At 44.1% G+C, this 12,512-nt stretch overlaps 1 protein-coding gene across 1 annotated transcript in view; it reads left to right on the plus strand.

Annotated features, from left to right (window-relative positions):
• The window catches only part of LOC122632796 (dystrophin, isoforms A/C/F/G/H), a 223,326-nt gene that overhangs the window by 50,569 nt on the left and 160,245 nt on the right, over positions 1-12,512 (plus strand). Inside the window, exon 36 of the mRNA XM_043819988.1 lies at positions 8,653-8,758. Within this exon, the coding sequence (XP_043675923.1) occupies positions 8,653-8,758 (106 nt within the window). The remainder of the gene's footprint in view (positions 1-8,652; positions 8,759-12,512) is intronic.

Raw genomic sequence — 12,512 nt, forward strand, 5'->3', positions numbered from 1 at the left:
TCGTTTTTTAGTCGTCCGAAGGGGTTGCAACCGTTGGGGGTTAATGACCGCGGAAGACCCTGACATTGGCACATTGGCATTGGCGTTAAGGTACGACGAACGTTGCCACGCCTTTCTCCGTTGACTTTTTGGGACGCTCCTCTCCTCTAAACCCAATATGAATATATTCCTTCTTATATTGCGTCGGGCACTTTATGTACCTATATGAATATAGTACTTTCTTTCGTGCTTATAATTCCTTACAGAATTCGGCATAAGTACGTATCTTCTGGCTGCATTTTACCTTACAGTTTCTTTTCTTTCGTTTCTCCCCGAAAGATAAATGGGGGAAAAAAGAATTATCGTAGGAATAACCGAAGCGCCTCGCGTCGTAAATTTCCTCGAGGCGAACGCGTCGGAGAAACGCGTTATCGTTTTCCTTCCTCGTTGTCCCGTGAAAACTCGCGATGCTCGCGTTCGATCAATTCTCCTCTTTCTCGTGCTATGACTTTGATGAAACTCTCGTCGTACTTCGTTCGTTTCGTTCGTCATTCGTGAAAACTGCTTTAATCGCGTAACGATGCTTCCTCGTTCGATCAGAGTCGCATTTCCATTAAAATCATTAGAATGGCAATAATTGGGCTCGTAAAACGAAGCTGTTCGTCTTTGAGGCGACTCGCGGGTGACCGGAAACAATGGGCTTGTTACGGCAGTGTCGCTATTGATTTCCGATTGGGAAGACCGAGTAAGAAACGCGAAGAGTCGGGAGAGAAACGCGAGTGAAAACGGATCAAGAGATTTTTCGAGAAAACACTTTTCGATATTTCTTCAAAGTGTAATAATATCACGTTGGGCGTACGCGTCGTTTCGGACCGATGACCCGTTGAAAGGATAGGAACCAGCAGGGAAAGATCGTTTTTAATCGATTCGTTATGATTCGACGACAACGAGGATTCGTCGTCCTTTGCGAACGCCTTGAAAAATAGCGACCGGCGAACAGGCGCCAATTAGTGGCCAATAATGAGATCGTTAAAATCGGCCGTGGTAAAAACCGATCGAATCGATCGAATTATTTTCACGGTAAGATATCGTTTAGGAAGATGATTACGAAGAACGAGTAAGTCGTGCATTTTTCCGTTGCAGATTTTTTTTATTTTTACGATGCAGATCGATGTAACGCGAAATAAGCGAGGAATTATAGGGCGAATCGAGAGGACTTTTTTGCGATAACGCGTTTGAAATAAAAAGAAGGAGAGGAGAGAGAAGAAAAAAAAGAAAACAACAAAAATGAAAAAACATAAAAGAGAAATGAAAGGAAAGGAAACGAAAGTTACTTTATTTTCAGTCTCGTCGTAGTTAATAATGCTCTTTTCTTCCTTCCTTTCTTTCTTTCTTTCTTTCTTTCTTTCTTTCTTTCTTTCCTTTTTCTTTTTCGTTTTAACTTGAAATTATTCCTTTTTCCTAGCAACAGCGTGAGCTAGGACGACGAGTTCGGATCGCTGCCTTCCGTGAAATTTACATGGAAAATGGAAATTCGAAAAGAGAGCACGGCAAACGGGCGAACGGGCGAACGGGCAAACGAAATACACCAGACGCGATTATACGAGTCGCGTTACGTAAGCGTTAATTGCTTCGGCTCTCTCTCGCGCGTGTATGCGATCATACGCGCGCGTTCGCCGACGGGTCGAGACCTTTACGAATTTCTTTCCGCCGTTTTACCCGCTCTTTCAGAAAATTTGTCGACGGAGTCGAAGGCACAAAGTTTACCTCGCGTACACAGGTATATCGCGTAAAACGCACGGATCCCCCGGCGATTCGATCCGGAACGTTCCGGAAATCGTTGCTACAATTTGCGCGGTCCGTCTTCTCTCTGGTTCGTCTTTTAACGCTCGCGTTAACCGTTAAACACGAGAAACTCGCATTCTCGCCTCGCGGATGATTTTCAGGCTGCACGAGGCATTCCTTTGTTCCATGTCCTTCGGCTAACGCTGCGGCAGTCATATTTCGAGTCTCCGTCTCGCATCGCAGATTCGCTTTCTCCTTATTTCGCTCGTGGAATCTACGAAGAAGGGGAGAGTACTCGAGGGGGCAGAGAGAGAGAGAGAGAGGATCAGATGGCCAGAATCGCCCTTTTGTCCTCCCGCTAACGTCCCGTCGAGGATTCACCGAGTAACAACGAGCGGAGTAGGCTCCATGTACGGATCGTTAGGAAGTTAACCTTCCTCATCTTCGTCGCGAGTCGACCTCGCAATTTCACGGTTACGCTTCCATCCGACCAATCGACTTCTTTCCTCTTCCGTTTTCGTTCTCCCCCTCCCGCCTCCACCCTTTTTCTCGTTACCTCATTCGTAATCGTTCGAGAATCTCGTCCTTTTCTTTAGAGGATCCTTCTAAGTGGATTTCGCGTCCAACGAATAGGGTAAAATCGATCGAGCGTAAAAGTAACTTTTCGAAGGACAGAATTTTTCTATTTCGTACCGTTCCTAGAACTCGAGTCTCTGTCTTTAAGCGGGCACTGCGTAAATCGACCACTCCCCGTCTTCGATTTCCTGTACGGGAATAACGTTGGAAATTGAACATCGATCGGTCATCGTGGAAATACGAGTACGTTCCCGACGTCGACGCGGAACTAGAACAGAATCCGTGATATTCGGTTAAATATAGCCCTCGTCTTACCTATTTTCGTTCCCGAATAAGAACTCGACGTACTCGTTCTTCGTTCGCTTAAGAGAGAAAATAAATACGTGAACGAAGTCATACCAAAAATTCTAATAATAATTAATCGACGGTCGAACGCGGAAGAAAGCTCGAACGGGTACGACGTTTCTCTCGACGAGTCCGTGGCTCCTTCGTTTAAAATTTCTTTATATTCGGGGCAAAACCCAACAGAATTCTCTTCGAAGACTTTTCTCGAGTTTCCTATTTGGCAATTACAATGGTGGGGTGTATCGCGTATGCGCAGTGCGCATCTTCTCTCTTTCGACCCTTGTTCCATCGGATTAGATACAACGCTAGGAAAGGCTTCGAACGTGCGTAAAATTTCGTTCCACCGTCGAACCGCTTTTTCGATCGAAATTTTTTAAACGCGACAGATCCTTTGAATGTTTCGTTGCGAAACATTTCGAGCGACAAGCATTTTCCATTTAAACTTGGAACGAACGCATCGAAATACGTCGAACGGATATAACTATCCGATCGTCGACGATCGTCTACGACATTGCCAAAACGTAGAGGGGAAGATTACGCGAAAAAGAAAAAAAAAGCAAAAAAGGAGAGAGAAGGTAGTAAGAACACCGTCAAGAATACGAACACGCATAACGGATGATTATTATTTCGGATTCGCGGCTCGTCGAGAGCAAACACTAGACGGCACCCTCGCGGCAGGGAGAATTTTGCGCCCCCGTAGGCCTCCGTGCTACCCCATAGGATGGTATATACAGATATACACCGTGGTTACCCGGCCAAGCCTGGGATAGCCACGAGGCAGTCGCGTCGATTTCGTCCGATTCAGTTTCTCGACGTAGCTTGGTCGAAATCGACGCGGACGCATTTTAAAATGTGCTCGTGAAATCGTAATAAATAATTGATAAAGAGCGAACGAGAGAGGAGAGAGGGAGAGAATACTTTATCGGTATAGCGTTACTCGTCCCTTTCGAGACTCGAGTAGACGGTGCTTTTGTGCGTGCGTTCTTCGCGTTGCTGACTGTGCACCTTGCTCCTTGCACGTGCTCTCCTGCAGGAGAAGGAACGAACGAACGTTTCTCTTCCTTTCCATTCTTCTTTCTCTATCCTTCCTTTTGAGAGAAGGAGAGGAAACATCAGGGCGATAAGGCACGGACATCGACGCGACGTTCTTCTCGAACATCCTCCGAATTTTCTTCCGGAAATATTTTCCCCGCGTATTTATTAGGAAAATTTGTATCTTTCGTTATCTCGAGTGGCTCTCCCATCTTTTCCGTATTTTTTGTGTTACGACCTTAGCGTTTGTTCTTCTCCTTTCGTACAAATTTCGCAACGTCCGTACGAAGAGTAAAAAAAGAGAAAGAAAGTCGCAAAGATCTTTCGTGCGACAGGATCGCGTTCGGTTTTTCGAGTAAACGCGTTATCGTCGATTTCAACGAGCAGCTTAGTCCGTGCTATTCGATGCTTTTAGACGCGTCGCCGAGTGCTATGCGTCGTTAATCTCGATGAACGAACGTGTCAAAGGTTAGCAAATTACCGGGCGTGACCCTCTGATAATGTGATTTTCATGGAAGGATACCGATGAAAATCGGTAATGGAAGCTTGGAAAATGTGGGAACCGAACGAAAATCGATATTTTCTTTCGCTCTTTCTTTCCTCTCTTCTCTCTTGCCTTCTTGCTGTTCGTATGAATTTTTTTTCCCTGCACCTTTTATCAATTTTCTTTTTTTTTTCTCTTTTTTTCTTCTTTTTTATTCTCGATTTTCTTCTTCCATCGAGGTAATTCGATGTTCCGCATGGTAGCCGTTCGAGGACAGAAAACGATGAAAAAAAAAACGTGCGTTTGACAGGCTTTTTCCAAATAAATAGAGTGTCGATGAAATATCAAAGAATTCACCGATTCCGAGCGCGCGCACTTAGGCTTCCACTCGAGCTTCCTAAGTCGGAGCTTTTGACTCTATTTCTCTTTTTTATCAGATTCGAAAAAACTTGGTCGTATGTTGTACGGAGGAAAGAAGAGATAAGGGTAAACACGAAGGAAAGCCGAACCGAATGTTAATAAAAGATTTCTCTTAGACTTTCTTCCACGTTAGGAGGATTCCTTTTTCATTCGTGAATAAAGAATCGCGAGAGGGTGCATCGATATATACTTTACCGTTTCACCGCGAGTTAAAAATTCCCCTTTTTCTTTTTAGAAAAAGAAGAAGAAGAAGAAGAAAAAGAAAATAAGATCGACCTACAACTCTTTTTTCCCTTCGTTTTTACATCGTTGATTTTTATGTTCCTTGATACGTCCTTGATTGAATCGTTGTTTTGTTTTATTCGTGTATTTCGATAAAGGCGAACGATGTAAAAAGGAGACGTAGGACGATGGGAGAAACGCTTGCGTATCTATATACCAAATCGAGCTCCTTCCTTTGACAAAGTTTTCGTTGATCGAGAAAGCACAAGACGATCGAAAAGCTTTATCTAGCGCAGTGAACGACGTTAATTTATTCGAGCATGGATAGGAAAAATTCGGAGCCGGGTATGGCCGCTGGATCTCCTTACACGGGGACGCTTCATCTTCGTTTTAACGTAAGTATATTGAAAAGAAAAAGAAAAATTAAAAAAGGAAAGAAACAGAAAAGAAAAGAAAAATAAATAGAAATGAAAAAACCGCAAAGGACGTGTAGGTCGAATAGGTCGAAACTTTCTTGCCGTTTTGTTTCACTTTATTACTTTGTCTTTTTTTCTTTTTTTTCGTTTTCCAACCTTTTCTGATATCGAAAAAAGGATACCGGCAGGGAAACTCAAGGATTCTCGTGATTTTAACTTAAATCGCGTAAAGCAGGCGACTCTTTGAACTAAAGCGTTTTACTAAAGCGTAGGAAAATTGTGGGAAAATTGTCGCCAATGCCGCTCGTACCACGTTGTATGCTACAAGCATGGAAAAAACTGTTACCATTATTTTTATCCTCTTGTACCTTGTCCTATCCTTTTCGCGACTCCACTTTCATCTCTTCCAGGCGCATGTCCTTCAGACGCATCCTCTCTGAAAGAATTCAGACAGTTTTGTTGTTCAATAATTTCATAGCAATTCTTTCGGTAGAGGTTGGTTCCCTTTGACACTTTGTACGAGAAAGAAAGAGAATAACAAACTTTCGTTTTCTATCTCTTTTTATTGGATTTCGTTGCAATAAGACAAAATATACGACAAAGAATTATTTCAAATAGTCCGCGTCCAAAGTTGTACGCTTGTGTCTCGCAAAAACTGCAATTTCATATTCGTCTATTTTTTTTTTTTTTTACCGTCGTCTCTTTAAACGTTTAATCTCTGTCCTGGTTATCGTTTAAATGCACTCGCATCAACGAAATTACGATGACGTTTACGAATAGTCCCATGGAAGAAACTTTTAAATTTCGATTCCTTTAAATTTTAATGGGTTCGAAAGACGCGTAAAAGCGATCCATCTTTTTTTTTCTTTTTCTCTTATATACAAAGAAGGTACACGCGTTCAAATTCCATTCGTGCATCGAATTTTATCGAAAAGGTATTGCATTTCCTTTGCATCTCGTATTATGGCAAAACTCGTATCTCTATCTTTTTCATCTTGAAAGGGATAACGCGCGCGTCCTCGACATCCTGGCCGACACAAGTTTTTTTTCTCTCTATCCATCCATCCAGCCATCCATCCATCCACCCATCCATCCATCCATCCATCCATCCATCCATCCATCCATCCATCCATCTAGTCAGATAGATAGCTACGTATCTTCGCGTATGCGCGTTCCACTACTTGCCTATCGATACGTTCGCTATATCTCATTTTGGAGCTACGCAACGATTTTTGCCAGCGTGCTATCGCACGAACCTTCTCGCGGATATGACGAAAGTCCTTCCGAGATGCAAGAACGTATTGAATAATACATTAGGCGATCGTATAATTTTCGCAAACTCACGTCGACTTAGAAGCCAACTACTTACGGTTCTCCTTCATTTCTCTTACCTGATATTCTACCTCGTGGCTGTAACGAAAGGTTTCACGAAAAGTCTTCGCTTATGGGAGAATATTTTTCATAGTCGTAGAAGTTAACGGTCGTTCTAGAGGTGAAGCGGAAGCGAGAGTTGGCCCGTTCCGGTGACCTGTAACCAGTAATTTATCTGCGGAACCGCAAAGTCGAGAAGGGTATCCCATGGTCGTCGGAGGAAGTTCGCGTTAAGATATAAGACACCTTTGGTCTCCTTTCAATTACCCTTTTAATTGGATTCGGACCTTAACAACCGGTCTTTGTCTTCTCTTTCTTCTCGTTATGATATCTTTGGCGAAAGAAAAAGTTTAGATTACAGGGGCAATTTTATTGCTGTCAAAGGTTAACGAGACTGTCATAGCATTTTGATCCCTCAAAGCGTAAATTCAAAGTTCGTTGCAAATAATAAAATATAATATTTCGTTTGATCGTTCGAGATAACGAAGTACGTAAAATCGCATCGTTTTTTTTTTTTTAGAATATAATCTTATATAAAATAACAATAAGAATAATAATTATAGGGACTATTAATAATCCTTATCGTTTAACTCAAAGTTGAAAGTAAGTTTACGAGACGTTTATGTAGCGGGTGGTTCGGTCGATGGGGACGACGACGACGACGACGACGACGACGACGACGACGACGACGACGACGACGTCGACTATTATAGAACGACGCGCGTGCATCTCACCGAGTGGTTGTGACACGGAAGTGCTCTACGATCGATGATAGGAGTAGTACGTAAATAACTCACGTCTGTTCGAGCGTACTTACATCGCTCTGGAAACATGTTCGCGTTTGATTCTTAACGCGTTTAACATCGAGTCAATTTAACTATGATAAGCGAGCAAGAATATGTTAGACGCGAGAACAAGCTCGGACGAAGAGGAGAGACGTCTAGATTTCTCGTTAAAAAGAAAAAGAGAATCTAATTTTGAAAATGCGTACGTTCTCAAAGGACGGCTTAACGCAGCCTCGGTGATATTCCGCCGGCAGTTTGCGTAGATCCTGGAGTACCGTGCTGCGAGAGTATACATACACCCTGCTGCGAGTACCTCCGTGGAGTACCGCGGAGAAGAGTAGTCGAGATCAATGCGCGTGCATACGCGTGCGGCTTACCGCCGCGAGTAGAAGCCAAGCGTCCCGTACCGGATTTCTCGTTAGACATCGATAGGTCGATAGAATCTCCATTACCGACCCATTTCGTTTCGAGTTCGATTTATCAGAGTCATTAGACCGAGAGTTTTCGTTCGAATTTTCCACGAGAGAAGAATTAACGCGAACGTTCAAACGCGTTTATTTTCGATCTAATCAACTTCCTATATTACCCGCCAACTATTTCAGGCTCCTCGCTCTTTCGATATTTTTACAAGTGCATTAGCGAGATTGAAAGGCCGTGCTTTTCGTTTTAAAAAAATTACTTGCGAATCGACCTTCCTATATTATGTACGTGGTGTACACAGGTATCCACGTGTTGTATTTACTCTTTTCGATTACTCTTATCATTACGTTATATGCCGCTTAGTCGAATGAAATCACGCGACGGGGGAAAGAAAAAGGGGGAGGGGAAAAAGCATTGCGAGAATCGAGATTAAACTTTGCCAAATCCCACGACGATTAATTTAAAGCCTGCTCCGAATGCAGTGGCATTAGGACCGACAAGAGATTTCGAATGGTAAAGAGATATTCATTCGTTCTCCATTCTTTTATCTCGTGCTACCGAGGTTCAACAAGACATCGCACGATTATTGTTTCCCCGATCCTCTTAAATCTTCCGGCGCGGCTCACATTTTCTCACCTCGGTGCTTTTGAATATTACACCGACACGAGAATAAAATAATTCTTACGATCGGACCGGGGAGATATTTCGGAGGGACGTTGCCGCTTTAAGCGACCCAAGATCTTCGTTCGAGATCTTTATGCCGGAGGACTTTATATTGTTAATGCATTTTTAACGTTACTACTTTTCGACCTTGCAGAACGTCTTGCGAGAGTTGGAGCAGAAAAAGCCACAATTGGACGAACTCGTTCACACTGCGGAAAATCTTCGTGCCGATACGAACAGACAGCAATTACATGGCAAAGGTAAAGTGTTCCTTTCTTTTTCTCCCTTTCTTTCGCAAAATAATGCACTCGGGCGTGATTATTTTTCTAAGACTCTCTTCGCGGATATCGCCGGATCGGGAACAAGAAGCGACAAATTCCATTACTTAGCTCATCCAAACTTTAATCGACGCGATCTTAACGAGTTTCTGTCGTCATAATTGATACTACCGGTGCAGGCGTGTTCCTCGTTTGCCGAGCACTTCCATTATACGAACGAATTTCACAAGTTCAATCATCGATATCGATTACGTTCAAGGAACGTCGGGGGCCGACGTTACGTTATACGAAAATTTACATTTCGTTCGTAGCGTCGTAGCGTCGTGCCGGCGTAACGCGTTACAAATACTTTTTTTCGATTTGATCCGGCGACTGTGTTCGCGTATCGGAGGCAATCAAGGAAATTTCTTGACGATGCGTCGGGCATATCGCAGGGTTCTCGACGATATCGATTTGCGGGTTTGAATTTTCACGCGTACCCGTACGATTCAAAGTCGAGCAGGAGATTACCTACCGGTGGTGGTGACGTTAATTGTTTCAAGGGTCCTGGAAAATTCTCTCCCTCGATGCCTGGCATTGTTCGCTCTGTATTAGCGACATGGTACTCGTCGCTCTCGTCTTGTTTCGTGCCTGTTATATTATAGTCGGACGATTCTTTCGCTCATTGTTTTCACCGAGCGCCCGTTTCGTCTAGCTTTAGGGGTTGGAAGGCTGTTTAGGAAACGAAGAGGATGCTACGGAGACGACGTTTCTTTCGAACGCGAAACGTCTTCGCGGTAAAACGTGGGAAAATTACGTCGGCGCGGTAAAATTATTTAGTCGTCTGGAGACTAATCGCACCATCGAAATACGACGGGAACGCGAATGCGGTGAAAAGAGATTGTTCGATGGCGCGGAGTCTTGCCTATGGTTGGCTACCTGGCCACTTTAATTACGAGCACGAAACGTATGGGACATGCTAAAACGCGCGCATTCAACGTAACCCTTTCAGTCTGTCACGGATTCTACGGCAAGTTATATGCTTGCCAAGACTCGAGTGCTTGTTTTATGTGGCGTTAACTCGCGCTCACGGTCTTGAGCTCGCCTCCGCAAATTTGTTGGCTAGCTCGTCGCTTCGAGGCACGACGCTTGGGGTCAGGCTCGAGTCCCGTCCACCCCTATTCCCCCCTTTCCCGTTCTTTCCGTTCTTGAACTCTCTTGCGCTCTTTGTACTCGATCGTTTCTCTCGGTCGAAAAGAAATTTTACGCGACATCGTTTTAAGATACCTATCGTTGTCGTTCGTTCGTAGATTTTCACGCTTGGATCGTCCGTCACGCGATTATCTCGCGACGAAACACCTTACCCGATGCACGTGATTATACGAAAAATATTCGAGAAATACGTGTATTCCGACGAATCGAGAGCTAAATCGATTTTTTTGTCAACGACGTTATCGCGTTAGATCGTATACGCGTACGTACAGACGCGTTGTCGTCGATGCTAATGTATTCATCTAGTCTCTCTCTCTCTCTCTGTCTCTCATCTGCCTTTGATAACGCGACAACTTCGTTTCGCAATCCGTCGTCGGCTTAACGCGTTTCCCGTTGAAGCGAACGATCGGATATGTCGCAAGGCGTTCGAGTAAAGTAGAAAGGTCTGCGCGCGGTCGGACACGAGATCGGACGTGAAAATCGATTTCCCACGCTCGTTGATCCACCGTGTAATTTTCTGCAAGAGCAGTTTCCTTTTTCTTTTTTTTTTTTGTTTTGGAAATTTTTCACGATCGTCGTTTCAGCGATTCGCGGCGAGAAGTCTCTTCGATCGAAAGTTTTGCGAGGAACGTCGAATTAACGTTTCTTCGTTTTATGGAGCACATTCCTCTTGATAATGGAGACCGACCGCTCGACGTCTCTCGACTTCGAGACCAAAGTGGTGCTACCTACTTTGTTATACGTCTTTTCGGATCCTTCTCGTAGTAGTTACGGATCCGCTTTCAAAAAGCGACCTTCCTTTTGAAAGGAATAAAGGATTCGTGGACTTGGAACGGGGGAGCGAATCGAGCTCGGTTTTATTACAGCTGTTCGTGAATTTACATCTTGGACCGAAATCGTCGAGTCTCTAGAGTCGATCGTTCGATCTTTAAAGACGATTCTTTCGAGGCTACGTAATACGAGGGTGCCGTTTATCCAAACAGTCGCGATCTCGAGCGCATTGTCGGCGGAGTCATTAGAATCGAGCTTTTCCATTCTGTACACGCAACCCTTGTGACAAGAACGCGATGACGATGCACGGCGATAGCGTTCGGCCCTCGTCACGGGCAGGAACCAATGAAAAGGACGCTTTAAAGGGCCGGACGAGCGTATACACGTGCTTTCCTATGTATTACGGCTCGATGGTCAGGGGTATGTCACCCCAAGGGTTAAACTATGTCAATAATGCAGCCCATTCTTGTCGCGTTACCAAGGTGCATCGTCCGTACCACTCTCGCTCGACGCTTGACCCTTTTGACAATGCCCGACCAAGTGTTTTCCTTTCGGACAATGCCGTATGCTTGTTCCCTCTCGCCGTCCCTCGCGTCGATTCGTTGCTAATATTTTTTAAACTTCGAAGCCGTGGGACCGATTCGAGGCAAGATGAATAGTTTCGTTTCTAAAATAATTACGTTTCTTTTAAAGACGGAAAGGTGTTTCGTCTCGGATAAATCCACGGGGACGATTCGACGGAGACAAAACTTTACCCGGGACTCTTCGCTCTCGTTAACGGCATCCTCGCTTCTTGGCGTTTTGCAATTACCTCGAATCTATTGCAACTTAGGACTTCGCATATCGTTCCAAATTGCACGCACTTAGGCCTGACATACTGCGCGACTCGAGGATCCCTAACTTCTCCCGTAATTGCTTAATTATGTCAATTAATGAGCGAACTAGGGAGATAAGTGATCTCTTTCATTCATCGCGAGAAACTTTTCATTACTCTCGTTACTCACGTGCAAATATAAAATCGACCGACTGCAACGTGGGTCTCCTCGATCGATTTTTTATCTCCCGCTCGTTCTTTCTTTTTCTTTTCTCTTTTCTTTTTTTTTCTCTTCGTTTATCCATTCCCATTCTTCCACGTCTTACTTCGAAATCTTGGAAGCGGAGCGAAACGGCATCGCTCATCCCGGAGAAAATCGCACCGTTTTATTGTTGGCTCTCGGGTGGTGTGCGTGTCGGCGGATAAATAATATGATAAAGACTCGAAGCTTTCAGAGGAATTGAGAAGGCAGCCACAGGGATGGACGGATACTTTTCTTTCCTTATTTCTTGCCCTGTGTACTTTGCATCGCATTAAGATCGGCCGGCTCTCTCTCTCTCTCTCTCTTTCTCTCTCTTCCTCCCGTCCGTAAATAAAATTACGAAATAGGACGAGCGACCGATGGAGGTTTTTCGAATTAAATGCGAAAACGATTCGTTGCATCGACGAGTTCCTCGATAACACGTTCCATCGCGTCGACGGAATTATCTTCCGTTATAGCTTTCCATTTGGCGATTACTCGCAATGATAATTATTTTCTCGTAGTTCTGTTTCGTAATTAATAGAGCGTGAGTCGTTCAATTAGATCAGGTTGGATCGAACGTGTGCTAAATAAATCTTGAACGTTCGAAGCCTCGTTTTAATTGCTAAAAAGTCATTTTAAAAACGTTGGTCTTACGGCGCGACAGAGATATTTTTTTATCTCGAGTTTATTATTAACACGTTTTCGCACATCCACGC

The sequence above is a fragment of the Vespula pensylvanica genome, chromosome 11 (genome assembly GCF_014466175.1).
Source record: "Vespula pensylvanica isolate Volc-1 chromosome 11, ASM1446617v1, whole genome shotgun sequence".
NCBI lineage: Eukaryota > Metazoa > Arthropoda > Insecta > Hymenoptera > Vespidae > Vespula > Vespula pensylvanica.